Source organism: Dermacentor variabilis, chromosome 9 (genome assembly GCF_050947875.1).
Source record: "Dermacentor variabilis isolate Ectoservices chromosome 9, ASM5094787v1, whole genome shotgun sequence".
NCBI lineage: Eukaryota > Metazoa > Arthropoda > Arachnida > Ixodida > Ixodidae > Dermacentor > Dermacentor variabilis.
In genome coordinates this window covers 1309668-1335132 of record NC_134576.1, presented here as the reverse complement: position 1 = coordinate 1335132, position 25465 = coordinate 1309668, and the positions used below count along the sequence as shown (strand labels likewise).

The 25465-nt window shown below is 45.7% G+C and overlaps 1 protein-coding gene across 3 annotated transcripts in view; it reads left to right on the top strand.

Annotated features, from left to right (window-relative positions):
* LOC142558244 (ATP-binding cassette sub-family C member 2-like) overlaps positions 1-25465 on the top strand; it is a 659669-nt gene that overhangs the window by 399843 nt on the left and 234361 nt on the right. For all 3 annotated transcript variants that reach the window (XM_075670395.1, XM_075670394.1, XM_075670396.1), the window contains 4 exons: positions 10570-10737; positions 14556-14734; positions 23735-23810; positions 24574-24781. In XM_075670395.1, the coding sequence (XP_075526510.1) occupies positions 10570-10737; positions 14556-14734; positions 23735-23810; positions 24574-24781 (631 nt within the window). The remainder of the gene's footprint in view (positions 1-10569; positions 10738-14555; positions 14735-23734; positions 23811-24573; positions 24782-25465) is intronic.

Below are 25465 nucleotides of genomic sequence, written 5' to 3'. Positions count from 1 at the left end.
ACGATGCCCTCTGGGCTTCTCTGCCACAGGTGATCCGCCTCGTCGCCAATGTTATGTACTGGGAATTATTTTATTCCGCACGTAGTACACATAATGAACGTAGCGTAGTCGGAGAGATGGTGACCACACAACATCACTTGGCGCGAACGCACTGTCCACGTGATTGTCCCGCACCCGGGCTTGCCAGGGATGTGGCGCTACCCATCGACACAGTAGGGAACCTTCACTTGCAGTTCCGGACACTCCCACTACGCGGCTGCGCCCGTCCGCATCCGAAGACCGCAACCCAAACTCATCAAGGACAGAACAAATTCTGCAATTACTGTTGTAGTGAGTGTATATTATTTGCGGACGTAAAAAATGCGATATCGTCCGCGTAAACATAAACATGTACTTCCGGACACAAAGGAATTCTGCTGAGCAAAATGTTAAATAATATAGGGAAAGAACGAAACCCTGTGGTACACCTCTTGTCTGCTTGTGTTTGGACGTCGAAATACCGCGATGGTAACAATAAAACTCTCTATCTCTCATAAATTCTTAGATCCAAGCGGTTATAGATTTTGGGAAATTCGTAGACTGAAGTTTATCGTATTGAATACAATGTTATACAGAGTCGTATGCTTTTGATACATCTAGAGTCACCAAAGCTGCGTACTCTCGTTTGCGGCGAGTAAGTTTAACGCGGGTCTCTAAATCTACATGGGCGCACAATATGGAGTGGCCGGGATGAAATACAATCTGGCCAGAACTGAGAAGGGTATCATCCTGCATAAAATTTGTTATACGGCCGGGAAGAACTCTTTCTATTAATTTGACGACATTGGAAGTGAGAGAAATCGGTCTTATGTTGTCTAAGTCAAGTCCAGCTGATTTTTTCTTTCATAGTGGAATAATTTTAGCTACTCTCCGCTCTCTTGGAACCCACGCATTCTTGAGAGAGAAATTTATTATGTTTAGGAGGACCTGAGGCGCATAATCAAATAAACTTTAGCATTCGTGTTGTAATTCCATCTGGACCGGGGGCTGACGCTGGCAATGAACTACTAATGGTTTCAATCTCTGTCTCTGCTACTGTTTCAAGAATGTCTGCCAAGGGAGGTTTCATTAGTCCTAAGGGCCATTTATGTTCTAAACGTCGCGCAAGTCCTTGAGTAATTTACTAAAGTGATTCCGATGCTTCTTTTGTTCATAGAACGATAGAATCGACATTCACGGACACCGGTATAACTTTACGAGATCTAAGAAATTTAAACAGGGCCCTTTTATTGGAAGACTTGGAAAGGTATGTGTAGTGCTTGGAATCATAATCCTCCTTAGCTTTTGAGACTTTTCGCTTAAATTTAGTAGTTACATATGTATAATGAGCCCAATTAACAGGACTTTACTTCAATAAAAGTTTCTTCCACGCTACCTTTTTACGTCTAAAATCTCGCTCGCAGTCAGAATTCCACCAGGGACATTATGATCCACCCTTAGTAGATTGCACAACAAACTGCGCTTTTTTTGATGACTGTTTTAGAATGGAACATAGGCTCCATTGCTTTAATATTCCTCTCCATGCTCTCCTAAGCGCCGGAAATTTCGACGTTCACCTTAGGCGGCTTGCGACAGTACTAGAGGCCATCAAATCATCAGGACTCACTCTGAAGCAAGAAAAGTGTCGCTTCGCTTACGATTAGCTTCTGTTCCTAGGCCACGCGATCAGCAAATCCCGAGTACTCCCCGACCCGCAGAAAACAGCTGTCATGGCAAAGTTCCCGCAGCCCATCCACAAGGGGGCAGTGCGTAGATTCATTGGCATGTGTGCCTACTACAGGCGCTTTGTCAAGAACTTTTCAGGCATCGCTGAGCCGCCAACGCATCTAGCCGTATCTGAAGTTGAGTTCAAGGGGCAAAATGCCACAGGCTGACGCATTTGAAGAACTAAAACGACGCATGCAGTCACCGCCGGTACTTGCACATTTCGAAGGAGACGCCGATACCGAAATCCATACTGACGCCAGTAGCCTAGGCCTCGGTGCCTTCCTAGTCCAGAAGAAAGACGGACATGAACGGGTGATATCTTATGCTAGCCGGTCGGTGTCAAAAGCGGAAGGCAATTATTCTACGACTGAAAAGGAATGCCTCGCCATCATTTGGGCTACAGCAAAATTTCACCCTTACCAATATGGTAGGCCATTCACAGTCGTCAGCGACCATCGCGCGTTGTGTTGGCTAGCTAACTTAAAGCACCCTTCAGGATGGCTGGCGAGGAGGTTCCTCAGACTGCGAGGATATGATGTCACGGTAATCTACAAGTCTGGACGAGAACTCTCAGACGCCGACAGCCTATCACGCGCCTCCATCGATCCCCCGCCGGAAGACGACGAGGATGACGGCGCCTTCCTCGGATAATAAGAGCAGAAGACTTCTCTAAACAGCAACGAGCAGACCCAGAACTAAAAGACCTCATCGAGTATTTGGAAGGAAACATCGACGTAGTACCTAGGTCATTTAAGCGCGGATTCTCTTCGTTCACATTACAAAACAACCTTCTATATAAGAAGAACTTCTCACCAGTCCGCGCCAGCTACCTTCCTGTTGTTCCGTCAGCGCTGCATTAAGAAGTACTGTACGCCCTACATGACGATACAACCGCTGGGCACCTCGGATTCTCCCGAACGCTGTCGAGGATACAGGAAATGTATTACTGGCCGCGTCTGACCACCAACATCGCCTGTTACGTCAATACATGCTGAGACTGTCAGCGACGCAAGACATCACCGACAAAGCCAGTAGGAACACTACAGCCGATCGAACCTCCTCGCCGACCATTCCAGCAGATCGGGATGGATTTGTTGGGGCCGTTTCCGACGTCAACATCCGGGAATAAGTGGATTGTCGTGGCGACGGAATATCTCAACCGCTTCGCTACCAAAAGGCTGCGCAGACGAAGTGGTGAAATTTTTTGTCGAGAACATTCTGCTGCGACATGGTGCCCCAGAAGTGCTCATCACCGACACGGGAATAGCGTTTACAGCAGAGCTCACCTAAGCCATTCTGCAGTACAGCCATACAAGCCACAGGAGGACAACTGCGTACCACCTGCAGACGAATGGCCTCACGGGGCGCCTGAACAAGACCCTCGCCGACATGCTGACAATGTACGTCGACGTCGAGCACAAGACGTGGGATGCGGTCCCGCCGTACGTAACCTATGCTTACAACACGGCGGTGAAAGAAACAACACAGATCACACCGTTTAAGCTTGTTTACGGCAGGAACCCGATGACGACGCTCGACGCCATGTTGCCGCACGTCACTGACGAAGAGAATCTTGACGTCACGACCTATCTCCAGCGCGCTGAAGAAGCCCGACAGCTCGCCTGCCTACGGATCAAGAACCAGCAGTGTACCGACAGCCGACACTACAACCTCCGACGACGCTTCGTCGAGTACCAGCCCGGTAACCGGGTTTGGGTTTGGACCGCTATACGCCGACCAGGACTGAACGAGAAGCTTTTGCGTCGCTATTTCGGACCGTACAAGATCATCCGATCTATGGGTGCACTGGACTATGAGGTCGTGCCAGACGGCATTTCGCTATCACAGCAGTGCCGCTCACGACCGGAGATAGTCCACGTTGTGCGACTCAAGCCGTACTACCAGCATTAATGAACTTTGGGACTTCGCGTAACAGACCTTTGGAATGCAAAAGTATAGACGGTTGGGCGAGTTGGTACGGTAACGTGATCTTGGCTTGTAGCACGAAGTGAACACGGACACAGAAAGGAGCAGACAGGACGAGCGCTAAGGACTAGTGCTCGTCCTGTTTGCTCCTTTCTGTGTCCGTGTTCACTTCGCGCCACAAGCCAAGATCATGTGACCTTTGGACTTTGTTTCTTTTCGTTGTTTTGTTACTTTTGTTTAATAAGTGTCCTTTGGTGTTTCGCTCTCCTATATTTGTAGCATCAGGACGATGCTTTTTAAGAGGGGGTAATGACACGTGTACTTCTTTATCTTTATCGGGCGACCACTTTTCACCGCGTAACAAATGTTATCGCACAGCGTAGGACGCGCCTGCATGTAAAAGAAGTTTCTGGAATGTTGTCGATGGTTCCATCCGCTGTGATTTCCCGCAACTTGTGTAATCCGATTGCATGTATGCGCGACGCGAATATTGTATAACATTGTGAAAGACACGCGGGCCCCAGCGGTTACTCTGGAGCATTCGACGACTGATCTATAAAAGCCGACGCGCTTGACCTGCTGATCAGACTTTCTACGATCCCCGAGTGTGTTCGCCGCTACCGTTGTTCTTCGAGTCATCATCATCATCAGCCTGGTTACGCCCACTGCAGGGCAAAGGCCTCTTCCATACTTCTCCAACTACCTCGCTCGTGTAGTAATTGTGGTCATGTCGTCCCTGCAAACTTCTTAATCTCATCCGCCCACCTGACGTTCGGCCGCCCCCTGCTACGCTTCCCTTCCCTTGGAATCCAGTCCGTTACCCTTAATGACCATCGGCTATCTTCCTTCCTCATTACGTGTCCTGCCCATGCCCATTTCTTTTTCTTGATTTCAACTAAGATGTCATTAACTCGAGTGTGTTCCCGCGCCAAAGCTGCTGTTTTCTTATCCCTTAACGTTGCACCCATCATTCTTCTTTCAATAGCTCGTTGCGTCGTCTTCAAATTAAGTAGAACCCTTTTTGTAAGTCTCCAGGTTTCTGCCCCGTAGGTGAGTACTGGTAAGACACAGCTATTATACACGTTCTTCTTGAGGGACGATGGCAACCTGCTGTTCATGATCTGAGAATGCCTGCCAAGCGCCCCCCAGCCCATTCTTATTCTCCTCATTATTTCTAATAATATAATGATAATCTTTATTTCAGACAACAAGGTCTCGGATGCAAGGGCAAAAGGCAGATATGTTCGGCCTGACGGGATCCAAGCACCAGTATTCACACATTCAGAGCCTGTGGCAACAGAAAGAACATAATACACTACCGTCACATACACAACACAGTTTTATACAAAGTAAAAAAACGAACACAAGGTACAAGCTTTTACAATATTAAAGGAAAATTCGTAAAAATAAGGACCCGAGGATCATAAAAAAATTCTGTATACACAACCTATTGATTGTTAGGACAAGAAAGGAGGTAAGCTTTAATATTCTTTTTGAAAGAGTTCAGGGACACGCATTTCTGAATAATTTCTGTGGCCTGTGTATGTCTGTTGAGAAGACTGGGAAATAAGTATGAAAGCATTTGGGTTCCGTAGTTCGTCATCACAAGGGGAGTTCTGTAGTGGTCGTGCCTTAATTTGTAACGCACATTACTACTAGAGTGCAATTCAAGATATTTATAAGGATCGAGCTTGATTTCGTAATAGACGTAAGAAAGCAATTTAAACTCATATAATTGATTCACTTGTAGAACAGAGTATTCGAAACAGTACAAACATGTATGGTCGTTGTACGAGAGATTTTCGACATATCGCATCGCTTTTTTCTGTAATGTTATCAACCTCGAAAGATTAGTTATAGTTTTAGACTCCCATATCACTATACAATAGTGAGGATGAGAATGTATTATAGTGTAATATATCTGCCATTTCAGCCATTTGAGAACAAGGTTTCTAACCTTGTAGAGCACACTGAGTGACCTAGATACCTTAGCATGAATTTTAATAATATGATGGGACCAGCTCAAATGTTCTTCGAACAGGACACCTAAAAACTTGTAGTAAGAAACACGTTCAATTGCATTGTTTTCGAATGTAAGTTTATGTTCAGAATCTTCAGGTTTGTTGCGTGCTTTAATAAAATAACCTTCGTTGTATTTACATTTATTTCGAGTCTGTTTATATTCAACCATAATGACAATTCTTGTAACCTCGCCATGTATATTGTCTAGATTCATCCCAGAAAAAAATACAATGTTACCATCTGCATAAATATTTATTGCAGGAGTTCTAGGTATGGGTACTATATCATTTATATAGATAATAAAGAATATTGGACCTAGTATAGACCCTTGTGATGCACCAGATATTATTTGTTTCGTTTGTGAGTGACCGGAAAGATAACTACGAATCAAATTTTTCCGTCTCATGACCCCGGTCACTACCTGCCCTAAGTAGATGTATTCCCTTACCACTTCCAGTGCCTCGCTACCTATTGTAAATTGCTGTTCTCTTCCGTGACTGTTAAACATTAATTTAGTTTTCTGCAGTATAATTTTTAGACCCACTCTTCTGCTTTGCCTCTCCAGGTCAGTGAGCATGCATTGCAATTGGTCTCCTGAGTTACTAAGCAAAGCAATATCATCAGTGAATCGTAAGTTTCTAAGGTATTGTCCATTAACTCTTATCCCCAATTCTTCCCAATCCAAGTTTCTGAATACCTCCTGTAAACACGCTGTGAATAGCATCGGAGAGATCGTATCTCCCTCCATGAATACTTTGTTTAGCGCAAGACGACACACACAAGAAAGACGACCAGTACAAGGCGCTACTCTAAACTGACATATCACCCTGCTTGACGCCTTTCTTTATTGGGATTTTGTCGCTTTCATTATGGAGGACTACGGTGGCTGTGTAGGCGCGATAGATATCTTTCAGTATTTTCACATACGGCTCGTCTACACCCTGATTCCGTAATGCCTCCATGACTGCTGAGGTTTCGACTGAATCAAACGCTTTCACGTAATCAATAAAAGCTATATATAAGGGTTGATTATATTCCGCACATTTCTCTATCACCTGATTGATAGTGTGAATATGGTCTATTGTTGAGTATCCTTTACAGTATGCTGCCTGGTCCTTTCGTTGACAAAGTCTAAGGTGTCCCTTATTCTATTTGCGATTGTTTTAGTAAATACTTTGTAAGAAACGGACAGTAACCAGATCGGTCTATAATTTTTCAAGTGTTTGCCGTCCCCTTTCTTATGGATTAGAATTATGTGAGCGTTCTTCCAAGATTCCTGTGTGCTCGAGGTCACGAGGCATTGCGTATACAGGGTGGCTAGTTTCTCCAGAACAATCTGCCCACCATCCTTCAACAAATCTGCTGTTACCTGATCCTCCCCAGCTGCCTTCCCCCTTTGCATAGCTCCCAAGGCTTTCTTTACTTCTTCAGGCGTTACCTGTGGGATTTCGAATTGCTCTAGACTATTCTCGCTCCCTTTATCCTCGTGCGTGCCATTGGTACAGTATAAATCTCTATAGAACTCCTCAGCCACTTTAACTATCTCATTCATATTATTAATGATATTGCCGGCTTTGTCTTTTAACGCATACATCTGATTCTTGCCAATTCCTAATTTCTTCTTCACTGCTTTTAGGCTTCCTCGAATCCTGAGAGCATGTTCAATTCTATCCATATTATAGTTCCTTATGTCAGCTGTCTTACGCTTGTTGATTAACTTGGAAAGTTCTGCCAGTTCTATTCTAGCTGTAGGGTTAGAGGCTTTTATACATTGGCGTTTCTTGATCTGATCTTTCGTCTCCTGAGATAGCTTACTGGTATCCTGTCTGACGGATTACCACCGACTTCTATTGCACACTGCTTAATGATGTCCACAAGATTGTCGTTCATTGCTTCAACACTAAGGTCCTCTTCCTGAGTTAAAGCCGAATACCTGTTGTGTAGCTTGACCTGGAATTCCTCTATTTTCCCTCCTACCGCTAACTCATTGATCGGCTTCTTATGTACCAGTTTCTTCTATTCCCTACTCAGGTCTAGGCTAATTCGAGTTCATACCATCCTATGGTCTCTTTGAGTATAGCCTATTTTAGGGGCACAAGTCCGTCCAATAAAGCGCCAGTTTCTATAATCACAATTTTGCTGCCTTCTTTACCGTCACTACTACGTGACGGTGAAGAATATGATATATATATATATATATATATATATATATATATAATCATATTTCACATAATAAGAACCAGTGGTGAGCCTACGCGCGTCCTGTCCACTTCTATTTCTGTTGTCCGTGTGTTTTTGCGTATTATTACGAGATGAATGCCTGGAGAACCAGACTACAGTCATTCTCCGGTCTTCCGGAAAATGGTTACTCTTCATTCCATCGGTTATGAGAGCAGATGTGTTGGCTTTATGTCACGACCTTCCATCTAACGGCCATCTCGGTGTACGCAAGACGCCTGGGAAAGTTCTTGAAAGATTATAGTGGCGTTGCACAGTAAAGACAATCGCGAGATATGTTTCACATTTGCATCATTTTTCAAAAGAAAAAAAGTGTTTGCCTCATCCACCAAAGCCTGCTATCGAGCCTATTTTTCCACCCGAAGCTGCGTTTGTAGCTGTGAGGAATATTTCTAAGAACACCGAGTAGGTATAGTCCCATGGTTGTCTTTACACCAAACACCTAAGCAAATGGGTATAAGCAAATGCTTTGAAGGATGTCTCCGCGTCGCATCTGATCGTATTTTTGAACAAAAACGTTGTGTTGAGACACGGGACACCTCTCTGGGTGATTAGGAATCGCGGCAGGCCTTTCATGCCCTGGGCCTTCACACGTGTGCTTCAAGATCATGGCGTAAAACATGATACCACATCTCTGTGCCGTCCACAAATGAAGAGCGTAGTGGAACAAACCTACCGAACCTTAACATACATACTGACCTGTTTTGTAGGCAGTGATCACACCTACTGGGAGACCTACTTTGCGGTATGTACCATATGTATACCTCACATCAGGATACTACTAGATAGTCACCTGTCGAGCTCCTGTACGGACGAAAAGCTCTGCCAAAGGATCTGTTGCTTCACGAAGTTGAAGACCTGGCAGGACGTTGCAAGTTCCTTCTCCACGAAGAATCTTGAGGATAGGCGTAAGCGAGTCAGAGAAATTATATCGAGAAAACAAGAGGCCTTCAGGCCAGCAAGGCTCTACTGCGACCTTTCTGTCAGGGAATTTCGGGCTCTTGCGGGGCCACACCCGCCAACGTGGACACTGCACCATGTTTTTTCCACGCTATAGCGACAATGTCTCATTAGGCACGTTACACACGCTCAGAGAAAGAATGCACTGCTTTCCGGCGCACGTTAGTAACCTAGAACCCTACGTTCTTGCACCCAAAGTTCCGCAGTGGACATACAATAGAGCGCTCAAAGCGCGGTGCACGCGACGAAAGAAAACGGGAAAGTGGCAAGGAACGCATGCGCCAAGTGTCCCTCAGAGCTAATCGGCTTTGGCACAAGAAAGCGTGCTATCATGGCCAAGTGGTTGAAGTTATTGAGCTGCTGGGTTCGGAAAAGAAAGGAATAATGATTTTGTTGCTTTTAGCCTCTTCCTATCGTTTCTTTTTTTTTCATTTTCACCGTGTGTGAGCCTACGGTTGTCTAATAAATTAAATTGAGTTGAAAGCCAGCCCTCCTCGTTACATTTTGTTTTTATTTTGTCCCTCCTTTTGAATAGTGCGCTGACCACCATTAGGGAGATTTAGCGTCTCCGCTATTCCGATAAACACAAGCTTACTGGGGGTTTCTCCGCATGAGCGAAGGCGAAAACGTTAACGCACTGCATGGTGCCGCCACCTGGTTAGGCAGAACTGAACCATTCAAACAAAGAGCTAATATTGCAGTAACCAAGTGTATTCTGCGTCGTGGCTCGGGTAAATTTTCGTCAGCGGCGTGATCGTGTTGCTGCCGAAAATTCTGACCAGCAGCGAAATGAAGTGCACTTGCTTGCTACAATATCAGCTCGTCTGGTCGAGCTGTGCGCTACCAACCGGCTGCACCGTGCATGCCATTCAGTTTTGCGTTTCCGCTCATCCGCTAAAACGCCCAGTCCGCTTGGGTTTACCTGAATACCGGACAAGCTGAATTTCATGTTATCGCTTCAAGGTGGGTCTACCATCCTGTCGCACAAAATTGTGTAATTATATTATTGGCTGTATTGTTCCTAGAACAAGCGTCGCATGGAACCACCTTCCCTCCACTGTCGCCAGCATAACTGATGACCACTAGTTCAAGATCGCTTTACAAGACGCCTTGTAATTTTTTTTTCAGCTGGACGTCTTGCCACTCTTTTTTTCACTCCTCTCTGTAGTGTCTTAAGGTCCTGAAAGTATTTTAATAAATAAATAAATAATCACTGAACTTCAACGTCAATGCATTGGGAAGCAGATAGTGTGAACCAATATCGCGGACGCGTTGTTTGGCTCAGAATTTCTGCAAAGCCGACGGGACATCACTCAGCATTGCTGAGCGTCAGTTTCGCAATTTAACGTGCATCCTGGAGCGGTGCAAGCTTTCCTTCAGGCCCTTTCAAGTCTTCTTTTGAAGCTTGCTTGAACTAAAAGAGCAAATTCACTGCATGCACTTTGCACTTTACGCCCTCGATGCACGAACTTTCTTACCTCGCGAGTATTTTTTGTTTGTTATTCTGGACAAGAGCGGCCATGACGGCGCGAAGATGTCAACTACGCGTTAATTTCTCTTCGAGATTATGCGTACTCAGATAACTGGCCTTTTATTTTTTATACCCGTGACTGTTCACTCATAAAATATCTAGGATTGCCGCCAATATAAAAGCGGTTGCGCGTTTCCTGCTCCCAGGGTTACAACTTGAGTGGCGGCCAGAAGCAGCGCTTGTCTTTGGCCCGGGCTGCCTACCACCAGTGCAGTATCTACGTCCTCGACGACCCGCTGAGCGCACTCGACCCGCAAGTAGGATCCAAGGTCTTCAAGAAGCTTCTCAGCAAGAACGGGATGCTCAGGGACAAGGTATTATACGGCGATGAGCAGATATTTCCTTGGCAATTACGTTTTGGTACGCACAAATTTGCAGTGGGGAGGGTATTTAAGAGAAGAATATATGCCTGCGAAAGTGTTTCCTCATTAGGAGGCACTGAAAAGAATTACTGTGCGCAGCAATAACAAAAAGGCGCGTATTGCAGTTTCTCCCTTAATACCAAGCGATGTTACAATAGCTAGCGACATAACGTTCGCAGTGTTTAGATTATTCAAATTCCAGGGTGCCAAATCACGCTCCGATTATAAAGGCACGCCCTAGGGTGGGGCTCCCGACTAACTTTGACCACCTGGAGTAATTTAACGTGCGCCTAAATCAATGTACACGAGTTCTTTTGACCTGATCAATATGCGGCCGCCGCGGCTGGGATCGAACGCGTAACCTCAGTAGTAAGGCATGCCGGCCATTGCCTCGCCTCAGCGTCTCATCTTACCTTGTGTGGGGTAAATGTGCCACAGAGTTACATGTGGCGTAAGCATGCCAGAAGCCATTGCTTCGGCTGATATCCGTTAGAGTAAATATTCGTAGATCGCTTTAGATATCTTATTTCGAGAGAAAAGCTATCTTCAATGTGAATTGTAGGCATCTTCGTTCGTAGAGGTGCCGCTCCCCAACTGGTGCATTAATGGAGAGACAAGGCTTCTTCGTTCTCTTTCCTATCCTCTCTTACACTCCGTACCAATGGCTTCGTTAAAATCATTTCGACTATTCAGCAGTTAATAGATCAGTTGCAGAGTGTGGCATCGGCAACTCACAGCATGACGTTGGCCACTCAGAGCTGTAAGCGTTACATTAATCTTTTCTGTTCTAGCAATGGTTATGTGACGATTCGAGTACCCATTCGAAGATATCTGCGGAGCGATCTTCGGTCGAGAAAAAGGGAACTTCATTCATTCTGGAGGGGCCGCTTCCGGTGGGGAAATTAAAAGGCATGGATATTTCTGCCTGCTCTTTTCTGTCCTGCCTTTTGCACTTCTGGCATATTATCACTTCTTTCAACTCGGTCTTCAATTGTCGACACGCTGCAGGGTGTCGCATCAGCGAACCATTCTGCTAGTAGGCGAGACCGTTCTATTCTGGAGCAGCATTTTTACTGAGAATTATAACCCCCGAGAGCGGCTCTGTGGGACCATAGTTCGAATCTACTCGGGGAAATGCCCGTTCATTTCTTTATAAACTTCTCGCAAAGCAATTTGGGATTCCCGCAATTGACGGCACTGGACACATACGGATGTCAAATTGACTTGGGGCGCACCGGTGCGCAAATTGCCTCTTATTTTTTACCCGCACTTGGCGGCTGCTGAAAGTTACTGCATTTGTTAAAAAGGGTGACATAGATTGTGCCGTATCTCCCTGTGTATCCTCGTTCGGAAGGGCACACAGATGCCCAAAGTAGCTAGGCAGCGTGTCTTCTACATTCGCACCGTATTCTCACTGAGGTCTTCGGTAAGTGCTAATGAATATCTTCGTCATTTCTTTGGGCTAGTGTCAAGTTTCTTAGTAGCAGGAACGTGCGAGGCGAGATCAGTCGAATAAATGAAAACTACATGTTGGGAACATATGGCGCCGAAGCCAGCAAGGCAGACCTTCGCCGAATTTTCGAAAAGTACACGGTCGAGAACATAAACATAAGATTTCATGGAGAAAAAAAAGGAGCCCCGCGTTTCCGTGCCGCCAAATTTCCAATAGGCGAGTGTCCTTCCGGTCGTCTGGAACTCTTGTAGAGCACCAGGCTGGTAGCATGGTTGTACCATTTTATCGGCAAGTACTGGGCGGCAACACTCGTCTGCCTCGCCAAAGTTGTGTTGAGGACGATGGGCGCCCAGAGACGGTCCCAAATATCTATAGGTCCCCATTTCGAGATGACCTCCCATATTGAGGTGCTCCACCGAGCACCAATTCTTGTTACACTTCTAGCCATAAGAAAAAGCCGGTAGGCTTTCGGCGGCACTGCGTTTAGCCCCGCCACGCGGTGCGTAAATTTAGACAAAAGAAAGCAAAAAAGAAATCGGCATAACCGTTCTCCTGATGACTGTCGACGGTGATGCGTTAGAATGGAATCAGTCTAGCCACGCAACGTCTTGCCATTGTTGAATCGAGTTTTTTATGAGGCGTGTAATTCAACGGAAACTCTCTTTCGCGCTTCTCAAAGGTCACTCGGCGCCCTCTAGCTTCGTCGCCGCTAAGTGCGAAGCCTGGCATGGCATCCGAATTGCACCTACGAACGCTGAGAAACCCGTCATGCGATGACCTGGCTCCTCTCTCGCGCTTCTTTCTGGACGCGCCGTCTGTCGGCGCTGCCGAGACGCCTGGCCTCCGAGAACCTTGCCGCGCCGGTGAACATTCACGATTCTTGCCTCGCTTGCCGCGCCCTAAGTGGCACGTACTCGGTAACCAGAGTTGGCGAGTCATTCATTGAAAAGTGGCATATACCCAGTGCGTTCGTGGCGTAGCTTAACAAAGCGTTGGTCTAGTGCACTTGTGATGCAGTCCGCCAACGCGTCGTGTTTCGGTCCTGATACCTGTGCGACATGGGCTCAATTCCGCTCAGCATCAAAAAAATTTGAGGGATCTTTTTCGTCAGTGTAGGGCGGTACATTGCTAGTGGCACATACCTGGTGACCCAAGATGGCTTCAAAGCCATTCATTTAAGAGCGGCACACTGGCACACGCACGGTGACCCGAGATGGCGTGCTTCAGAGATATTCATTGGAGGCTGGCACATAACTAGTGCTCCAAGTCGGTGTCACAGTTTCTTCGAACAACTGTGCCTACGCAGTCGTGCCACTACAGTTGCCCATGTCGCTGTGAAAGAGCTTCGTTGAAGAGTGGCGCATATGTACACATTGCCGCATATTCAGTGATACAAGTTCGTCCGATGGTTGGTTTGAACCATGTTATTTCAGCACCGCAGCACGATGTGCTAACCACCCGGCCAGTGACCCCTGCAGGCGGGAAAACAGTTAGATACATAGATAGATATCCCCGAAAAGTGCCTTAATTACCCAAAGAACACTAATCCAGTATTAAACGAAAGGGAAAAGACAATTACCAATGCTAAAGCCAAGGCTAGCTAGCTACTCGCTATTTAAAACATAGTTACAGTGCTGAAGGAAACAGACACAAATTTCACAAGGAGGGCGCTGGTCCTTTTCTTGCTTAGCGCCGTAGCGAAATAAAGAGAAAATCGAATGTAACAAAGGCGCTGCAAAGAAAAAAAAACTAGTTGAAGAGGCCATCTCTATCGAGAAGCAGATACGTGGAGATTTTTGTCGTGTATTGGATGGATACATCATGTGTGTTGTAAGATGGGCAAGTAGCCGCACTAGCCTTCGTTGGTAACCTGTCTTGTGTGCAAGCTCTAAATATTTGCGTACATCATCCTGTGCCCCTCACAAACAAGGCTCAACTGGCAGAATTGCCGCAGCCATTGCCAAGTGGTGGAGCATGCGGGTCGTATGCGATAGGTACTCTAATAAATAGAACTAAATATTAATTTTCCTTGGGCACATTCTGTTTGCATTATTTCTTTTTCTCTTATCTGCAGTATATTTTGCTGTACTATACCTAATATGTCTTCTATGCAGTTTAAAAAAGATGTTCATTGGTAATTTGTAAAAAAAATACTTAAGCAAGTGCAAAGACGAAGTAACTTCGCGATATATCGTGACTTTAAGAGCCAAAGCGTACAATTTAGTGATATCACGACAAAAAATATATCACCCAATGCTCGTTCAATTGGCGTAGGTACCCGTAAACACTCCTGTAATGTCTTGTCCCTTTTCGGTAGACCCGGCTTCTTGTGACCAATCAGGGCTACCTGCTAAAGCATGCCGATCAGCTGTTCCTGATGTGTGGAAAGACGGGTGTCTCCTACAGCCATCCAGAAGAGCTGCTCAAGGATATGAGGGCACCTGCCACACTCATGCTCGGAAACTCTGGTACTTTGGCGTTGGAGCACGAGAAAACGTGAGACCGCTTTGCTGCTGTATATTTCCGCTGTAATAGGCGGCGTCCGGAACGTGGCGTCCGTGACATTCTTTTGGCTGTGCGATTCCTTACGGCGCGTGCAGTCTGCAAAAGCCTAGCCTTCGAGATTGAGTCCTGTTGCTGAGAGGGAGCCATCGCATGGTCTTAGACTTGGACGCCGTCTACCCTGAAAGGAAAAAATCAAACCCAACTTGCCGCATTCAGAAGCCCAAATTGGCAACATTCTTATGTGGTGCTTTTTTTCTAGACCATGTAACATATTTCGGTAGGCCATAGAGTCGTAACTATTCGCAGGCTACATTTTGTTGCTGCAAGCGTAAGCAGTGTGTGCGAATTAAAGTGATCCAACGACCCTGTAACGCCGAGCACTTATCACCCATCACGCGGCGGTCTAAGCATAAATGGACTAATGCATTGACGCTATTAAAAACTTCAGATAAGCATTTTTGTTTACTGGCGTATATCTATGTCTTCTTGGACGTATAACATTGAGGTATTACGTGAATGTATAACCTGGACGTATAAAGTGGTGACATTCCCCCATAGTGGCAGACAAGCTGGTGTTGTGTACCGACAAAGTGATGCCTCGTTAAGATGAAGTAAACTCTACATATAATAAGCTCAATGCGTGTGCTACAGTGCAATCTTCGAGAAGCCCAAGTCAAGCCTGCGCACATCGACAAAAGCACTCCCGGTGTCAAAATTAATGCCAGTAAATAGAAGAGACATTGTACTAACAAAAAATTTCCCCAAACACGCGTGCCTCACCTATTCGATGGTACTTCACGGTATTTGTGTCTATGTGTGCTACTTCTTGTTACCGTGCGGCTGTAAACGGCACTTTCTGTATGCTGCGAGCGCTGCGGCTTATACACAGCGTAATTTTTCAGAATAAACGCATCTTTCTTAACAGAGCCTATGGAAGTACGCAGAGTTGTTCCAGACAAGTTGCTGGGCGTCCTAGACATACTTTACTACAAGAAACTTATGTTTCAGGAGAGTAATTGCTCAAGCTTCTTTAATACATTTTTATTTGAAACTGAGAGGCTAATGCTAATAGAGCGAATTTGCAGGTAGGCGAACGTTATTGACCTCCGTTTTATTAAAAAAACACTTGAATATTAAAAAAATTATGGGGGTTGACGTGCCAAAACCACTTTCTGATTATGAGGCACGCCGTAGCTGAGGACTCCGGAAATTTCGACCACCTGGGGTTCTTTAACATGCACTTAAATCTAAGTACACGGGTGTTTTGGCATTTCGCCCCCATCGAAATGCGGCCGCCGTGGTCGGGATAACTTGAATATCGCACCCAATTTATGGTAGCCTTCATCGGTATCCATCGTCGCCCTCGCGAAGAAGAAAAATGCCACACTGTAGGTCCAAGCTGATTTAACAGCGGAACTAGATAAGAAAAACGTCTAGTGTTGGAGAAACGGGACCCCTTTTGCAACACTCAGTATTTTTCCTCAATGAGCCAGGTGAGCTGCTATAGGCTGACATAAGTAAAATATTAGGCGATTTAAGTCAAGGCTTAGGAACGTGACGAAACAGCTTCTGCTGTCTTAGATACAGTTTCCGAATTCAAACTTGTCCCGTCCTGTACTTACCTCGGCATCACTATCAGCAATGACTTATCATGGCGCGAGCACGTAACAAATCTAATATCATCTGCGAATAAAAAAACTAGGCTTTCTTAAACGTCATCTTCACGACGCCCCTCAAAATGTAAAGCTACTTGCTTATAAATCATTAATCAGGCCAAAACTTGAGTATGCATCCGCCATCTGGAACTCACAGCAAGCATACCTCATTGACTCATTAGAAGCTGTGCAAAACAGAGTCGCCCGTTTCATTCACCGCTCATACTGATCCTATATTAGTGTTTCATCTCTCAAGCTACAGTCCGATTTATAGTCTTTCGCTCCGTCGTCGTTTTTCTAGCTTTTGCCTATTTGACAAATTTCATTATTCCCAGCTCAAACAGCAGCCATACGTCTGCGCACCGCCATCACGCACGTCTCACCGAATTGGTCACCCACTGAAAATTTCACGCCAACGTGCCCGTACGACTACATTTTCCAAGTAATTTTTCCTCCGAACAGTAAGCGACTGGAACGACCTTCCCCATGAAATTTCAGCCATCACCTGTCCATCAACCTTCCAAGAAAAAGTTACATTCCACCTGTCACCATGAAAAAAAAAATGTTTTGCTTTCTCATGTTAACCTCACCCCTTATGTAAAACCCTCTACTGGGGGCCTTTAAGGAAATAAAAATGAAATGAAAAGGTAATTTTAGGTTTACTTTGAGCTGCTCCTCCGGTACTTCACAGCCAATATTTCACAATACTTGGCAGGCTCGAAATGGCATATTTGTATCCTTGAGATCAAAGAGGGTGTTGTTTTCTCCTGCAGCTATTTAATTTTTGTCACCCAAACAGACAGCAGGAACCGTTTCTTTACATACCGTTTTTTTCGCAAGTAACGCTGCTATCAAGTTCGTCGCAAAATATGCCCATAGAATCAGAACGTTCTTGAATGTAGTCACTGATTTTATAGCGAACGTCATGGACGAAAATTAATCCGATACCTTTAACTGTAGTCGCCGAATCATCCGCGATAACATAAAAAAAACTCGAATTCTGTAAGCGGGTCTTTCGGCAAGTTTGATAACAGCGATACTGGGAAAAAAACTGTGCAAGAACTGATCCCACGATGACTGTAGACGGTAACGGGATTACCATTCGAGCAACGTAGCGACACATCGTATTCCTGAAGTCACATTTGCTTAACATGCGCAGGGCTCATTCTTACTGTTGTTGCCTGCACTATATGTGCCCCCCCCCCCATACTCCGATATTTACATACTTTACCAGTTGCACTTGCTTGCCAAGGTCTCCACAGATAAAGGCATGATGGCGATGACTGTATGGCACCAACGCATTCATGACGACGAAATGACGCAGAAGGAATGATGTTGATGGAAGTGCAAAGGCGGTATAACGACGACGGCATGACGGTCATTGTATGTCAATTCCTAAATTATGAGAATCGCAAACGACGATAGCGTTATAACGACGACATGAGGACAGTGAGATTACAATAGTATATGCCCACAATAGCGTGACGACGGTGGTATGATGACAACCGGATGATGAAGTGAGGATGGATTGCACGGATGGATGGCATGATGACAATGCTATGACAATTCATTCATGATAGCGACTATCAGACGACGACGCAATGATGGTATAACAACTGCAGCGTAATCGCGATTGAATGACGGTAGCATGATTACCATAAAATGATAGGTGGATTAAATGAAGGTGGATTGACGAAGGTGGTATGAAAATGAAAGGCAAGACTACAAGTAGATGATGTTACTGAAGAAACGATAATGTTAAAACAACGATAGGATGACAAGGACTTTACGACAACGATAAGAAGACGGCTGTTTGACGACAACAGTATGACAAGAGTCGGATTTCAAAATTAGAATTACGTCGATGTAAAGACCGTGACTGCATCGCGACGACAGTATGACAATGAATGCATCCCGGTGACTGTATGACGGCGACGGCATGACAAGGCTGTGAGTACAACACGATGACGACGAGTGCATGATGACAATGGCGTGACGACAACTGTATCAAGAAGCCTGTAAGAGGATGCTTGGGTGGCGACAATGGTATTACGAGAGTCAGATGACGAAGTTAGAGCCATGATGACGGCAATACGAGAACGGCATGCTGCATAATCAAGTCTGAACGATGCAATATGATTCCACCATGCCAGTATGATTGCAAGATAATGACAAAGAAAGATTGATGTGACTTGAACGATGAAGCCGGCATGAAGGTAATGGGATGACATTACTGAAGTGATGACGATGGTCAAACTAAAGCGTGACAAGGGCTGTGTGATGGCGATGGAGTTCGAATGACGACAATGGAACCCCCATTGTGACTTTACGACGGCGTTGTGTCAATGAATGCACGACGAATGTTGGCGATGATGGTGTGGCCATGACAGCATGAGTACAGTCGGCTCAAAAGCTGTTAAAAATTAAACTTTGGGTTTACGTGGCAGAAGCACGAGCTGATTATGAAGCATGGCGTAGTGATGGGCTCCAGAAATTTGAGCCACCTGGGGTTCTTTAAGGTGCACATAAATTAAGTACACGGGTGTTTTCGCATTTCGCCCCCATCGAAATACGGCCGCCGTGGCCGGGATTCGACCACGTGACCTCGTGCTTAGCAGCGCAACACCATAGCCATAAGCAAGAATGGTGGATCTCAAAACCTGTAATGGCAAAGATGAAACGACCGCGGCTGCGACGCGGTCGTTTCATGTGCTATTCATGTGCTCGTGGCTGCGACGCAGCCACGAGCACATGACTAGTGACCCAAGCTATAAACAACTGGGCCCACGGAGTCGTATTAAAGGCGTGATGAGGACAGCGTGACGAGTCTGCCGTCGGAGTGACGACGATTGAACGACGACCACGACGACATTACGATGGCGGTGTGACAACATGACTGTATGTGACTGTATGACGACAATGGCGCCATGACGACGGAACGGCGACACTCGGATGACAAATCTGTATGACGACGATGGTGGAACGACTATAGCACCACGAGCACATACCGAGCCACCCAAGCTATTAGAAAATTTCGACCACAGGTTCGGGCAAGAAGGCTTGATGACGATGACATGACGAGAGTCAGATCACTAAGCTGGAATTAGGAGGAAAGAATGAGAATGCCGAAGGTATTTATTTATTTATTTGTTTATTCATATATCTAAAGGCCAATTTGGGCATTATATAGGGGGGGGGCGGAAGCCAGTTACAGTTAAAAACGTGTGAAAAAGAACATTTGTTAAAAGGTAAACAAGAACCCGGGGCACTACGCCGACCAAGTAAAGTTTCAAAAAGAAAAGAAGGCGTTTCAGCTCCCACACGGGAGCCTTGTTCACAGGTAAACAAGGTTTTTTTTTTACCAACGAACGCCCCCACGCACACATGGACGGTTCTGTCTCCTCTGCCACGAAAACATACCTAGGGGCCCGAGCAGACAAACAACTTCGGGCACTTGGCTTAGATCCGTCCATCCATCCATCCATCCATCCATCCATCCATCCATCCATCCATCCATCGACAGACAGACAGACAGACAGACAGACAGACAGACAGACAGACAGACAGACAGACAGACAGACAGACAGACAGACAGACAGACAGACAGACAGACAGACAGACAGACAGACAGACAGACAGACAGACAGACAGACAGACAGACAGACAGACAGACAGACAGACAGACAGACAGACAGACAGACAGACAGACAGACAGACAGACAGACAGACAGACAGACAGACAGACAGACAGACAGACAGACAGACAGACAGACAGACAGACAGACAGACAGACAGACAGACAGACAGACAGACAGACAGACAGACAGACAGACAGACAGACAGACAGACAGACAGACAGACAGACAGACAGACAGACAGACAGACAGACAGACAGACAGACAGACAGACAGACAGACAGACAGACAGACAGACAGACAGACAGACAGACAGACAGACAGACAGACAGACAGACAGACAGACAGACAGACAGACAGACAGACAGACAGACAGACAGACAGACAGACAGACAGACAGACAGACAGACAGACAGACAGACAGACAGACAGACAGACAGACAGACAGACAGACAGACAGACAGACAGACAGACAGACAGACAGACAGACAGACAGACAGACAGACAGACAGACAGACAGACAGACAGACAGACAGACAGACAGACAGACAGACAGACAGACAGACAGACAGACAGACAGACAGACAGACAGACAGACAGACAGACAGACAGACAGACAGACAGACAGACAGACAGACAGACAGACAGACAGACAGACAGACAGACAGACAGACAGACAGACAGACAGACAGACAGACAGACAGACAGACAGACAGACAGACAGACAGACAGACAGACAGACAGACAGACAGACAGACAGACAGACAGACAGACAGACAGACAGACAGACAGACAGACAGACAGACAGACAGACAGACAGACAGACAGACAGACAGACAGACAGACAGACAGACAGACAGACAGACAGACAGACAGACAGACAGACAGACAGACAGACAGACAGACAGACAGACAGACAGACAGACAGACAGACAGACAGACAGACAGACAGACAGACAGACAGACAGACAGACAGACAGACAGACAGACAGACAGACAGACAGCGCAAAACGGCTGAAGTAGGCAAATATTGCTAATCGCATTAATTGGAAGTTATGGTGCGATGAGGTGCACAGCACTTTGAGGTCAGAATAAATGAGGCGTAGTTTGCGTAATGTGAAGAACGGTGTAGTGCACCTCAGATTGGAACCACTTAAAGCTCTAAATTAGGTGGATAATTGCTAGATTGGCTTTGAGCCTGAATTGCTGCAGGAAAGATGTAGTAACTTAATGCGGGATGGAGAACTTTGACATTACGTTATTATTCTTCATAAATGACACAGGAGATAAAAGTAGAGGGGAACTTTGCCGCCGAAGGGAGTCGAACCGATAGCCTCGGCAGAACACGCACGCTGCTCTACCATTTCAACTATGGCCGCAGCTGTCCACCAACTTCAATATTTCCTTGAAGGGCCTCCCTTAAGAGTGTTAACCAGCGCTATTGGCGATTATGGCGGCTGGCGGGAGATATCCTTCTAACCACACACGTCGCGTGCTGCTTGAGTAGGCAGATGGATAACGAATTGTCGCATGCTGCCTCCCGTCTACCAGAGTCGCTGTGTAATCTCTGAGAACAACTACGGGAACCTAAAGGGTCCATAATTAGTGATAACCCTATGAGGTCAACAGACAATGCAGCCGGAGACCCAAGGCGGAAATTAGGTTGCGTAATTGAATTGTAGTATTGATTCTACTTTTGGGTTAAATTGTGTGATAAGCATAATTTTGTATGGAAAGAAAAAAAAGTGAGAAAGGCAAGAACATTCAACTTCCCGCTGTTGGGCTCTGAATTCAACATTCGCATGATGAGTGCGACTTAATGCCAATCGAGCGTTGATGGCGGCTATAAACGACCGCGGCTGCGGCAGTACACCCTATCTTCAACCGCAGGCTCCACATAGTACCTTTCTATTTACTAAGAATGTGAAGCTTACCGCAAAAATTAGTTAAGAATGTTGCGCTGTCTTTGTGGTGATATTTTTTCAGTAATACTATTCTATTGTTGCACTGATATATGTTTTTCCCTCTTGTTTCTCATCCTGTACAATTATGTATAATCAATACGCATTTGTTTATCACTGTCCTGATCGCCGCAGCACATACGCATGTATACCACATGGGCCCACACAAGCTTTGGCTATGGGCCCAACAGTTGTTTGCTTATGTTGATGAACAAATTTATGATGAAATAAATAATATCTAATGTCTAAACTTTAACACTCACTCGTAATTGCTTCTACAATTCAAACGAAATTAGTTAGTTTGATGTATTTTTTCTATCTTCATTGTCTCTTGGATTCATATGGCTGATAGTAAATCAGTACTGCTGTCATACTCGTAGCTTTAACGCATATGTTACCGCCGAAGAAGAAGAACAAAACTTTATTTGCACAAACGACTTCGTTGCTCTTAAAACGTGGCAACAACGTGTGGTCGGGCCCCTATTCCAATGTACCTCTGGCCGTCGCCGTCCTTTCTGCCTTCCGGACCAGCCTGAGCTGGTCCACGAGGGCATAGCTGGGTAGTAATGCCTCCCACCTCACTCTCGTGTTGTCCTCTTCTTGCCCTTCGGTGTGCGCCTTGAATTCCCATGTGATGTCGTAGAGTGTCAGTGTGCTCCCACACCAAGGGCATATGTCTCTGTACGTTGTTTGGTAGTGCATGTGCACTACCATAACTGGGATCGATGGCTGTCGGCAATTCGTTAAACCTTGAACCGCCGCATTTGCATGGGGGCTCCGAGTAACACCCTCGTGCCCTGGGGCCCATGTTATAGTTTCGGTATACCAGATATTGAGTTCTCTGCTGATTTCGGTAAGTGTCCGGTGTGCCTTCGCGCCAATTTTTCCCCTTCAATAGTTCCTGCATGCGGCCTGAGAATCTGAATATTGTCAGTGGAGCGTTGCGTTCTATGCGTTCTTTTATAGCTAAGACTCTTCTAAATATTCTTCTTCTGTAAAGATTGCTCGCGAAACCGAAAGAGGCCTTTACGGTTTACGACAACTGCCACCATGTTCTTTGCGTGGGCCCGATATGGTGAAGCATCCGTGAGAGTCCGTGAGGGTCCAAGTACTTTGTTGTTTTGTCTGTGTATTGTGCTCTAACCTATCTCATGCCTTCGTGTAATGTCGAATCCATGTTTTGTTGCATTGATGATACCCCATCCAAATATCCAATCTGGCAGGGTAGCTCGTCAGTGTTTTGGTGTGCTTGTATACATTCTTCAAGGCCGACTGCTTGAAGAAAAGGTCTGCCGGCTGTCGTTGGCGCCAGTCGACTCCTCTGCGCTGAGTTAGTCCTCAGCCAGCTCATCAAATGTATTGTGGAGGCAGAGGGTTAGAAGCTTCTCATTTGAAATCGATTATAAATATTTCTTTTGTAGAAAAATCTTCTATCGCATATTTTGCTCTTCAACTTCCATTATGCAAATCGCATTGCAAATACTGTGCTGTGACGTTTTTAGCCCAACCTTCGTCGTACTCTTTGAACCAAAGTAGTGTTTTCGTTTTTTCTTATGGTTTAATTGTATGAATGCAGTACTTTGACTGATAGACCGAGTTCCTTGACAGCTGATCTGAAAATAAAGTTGAAATAAGTAAAATAATGGTCAAAAACGGCCAGACGTCTAAAAGACGTCAAGCTTCATGCTAACGACTGCTGTAATACGTCTACTACTGATCACCCACTCTTTTGAATCACAGCATTGAAGCTTGCGACGTCCGCCGAGGTGAATCCACAGGAAAAATGATTAAAGAGGAGAAAAATGTATCCACGAAGGTACGTGCATGAACATTTCTGTGCACTAATCTAACGCTAAAGTACTTTAACACAAGGGGAACAATTCACACTAGCACCTTAACTAAATTCTTGAAACTCTGGCAATAGATGGTTCCAGTTTGCTAACTAAAGGTACTATGTTTCCGAGTATATAAAAAACCCCAAGGGTGAATCCAGGCCACCACGAACAGTATCTTGTATAAAGTCATCGCCAAAATCAATGCTTAAAGCATTGTTTCATAGTTTATGGAGTACACGAATAACACATGAGCAGAATGCGCTGCTCACTACATATTAATAAGTTCATTGCCAAATTCATTATTAGTAGTTTTATAAGCTTAGTCAATAGCTTGATTGCGACACAGCAAGACTACATGACAATAACTAGATGACAATATGCACAATAGAAACAAAACTTTCCAACAAGCACAGTAAAATCACAAGAGAAACACGCTACAGAGCAAACACCATGGACGTGGAATCAGCTATATTTTCAATGAAGCTCAAATCCTATAAGATGAGTTTCTGTGCTTTATCATCAACATCGAATGTACTAAAGAGTTTCTCGTGCCAGTTTAGAATGTAATGTTAAACAATGCCCATTTAGCAAGCTGGGGGTCAAAGATAAGTCACGAATTTTATTCGCATGTTTATCTAGTAGATCACCTAATTAAACCATCGCTTATAAGACCAGCGATCTTTCCCGATGAGCGAAGATTTTGCGTCCTCACAAAAGCGCTTCCTTTATACACGTCACTCGCAGAGCGCTGTGGATGTGTTGTGGACCACATTGAAGATGTGCGGCTGGAGTCTCTGGCCGGGCGTGGTGTGCTTCGCGGTAAGCGCTGTCACCACTTCGTGGCAGCTAGTGTGGATCAAAGACTGGACGGATGCAAATGGACCGGACAGTGCCAGCAGCCCTTATGATTCCCGCTGGATGTGTGGATTGGTGGGCTTGTCCGTCGGGGCCGGTGAGTACGAGCACCGTTTGCCTTGTGCACTTTCTCCACCGTTGAATAATAATGGAAACATCCACAACACTTACAATGGGCCGCGTGAGGGCTAGACATGCCTCGCATCAAAGGGTTCTGTTAGACTAGATCGCCAACGACAGAAAACTGATTCTCGTGTTCTACGAGTCAAAACCACGATCTGATTATGAAGCAAGCCGTACTGGAGGGAGGGCGCCGAGGGTTAATTTTGACAACCTGGGGCTTCTTTCACGTGCACCGTGGTACAAGAGAGCCTTTGCACTCCATCGGAATGCTGCTATCGCGGCCTCGATCGGACCCGCGACCTGAGAAGTGCAACGCCTCTGTGGGTGGTCAATCGGAAACCGCGCGTCACATACTGCGAAGTTGTTGGACTCGAGTTCGAGCTCTACGGGCAGTCTTCCTCTTGGTGCTTCCTCTTGTATCACTTACGAAAAAACTGATTTTAATGGTAAAACACTTGTTTTTATGGCGTTAGTCAAAGCCAGAGCAATCTAACGCTTTGCTGACGTTTTGTCTTCGAAAAATATGGGGCGATATCGGAAATAGCACCGTCGAAAAACATGGATATAGTGCGAATTAGGGCGGCCACATTGCCCGGTACCGGATGTAGTGTTAAAAAACACAGGACATCATGGGAATTTAGGTGGCCCACTTGTCCTG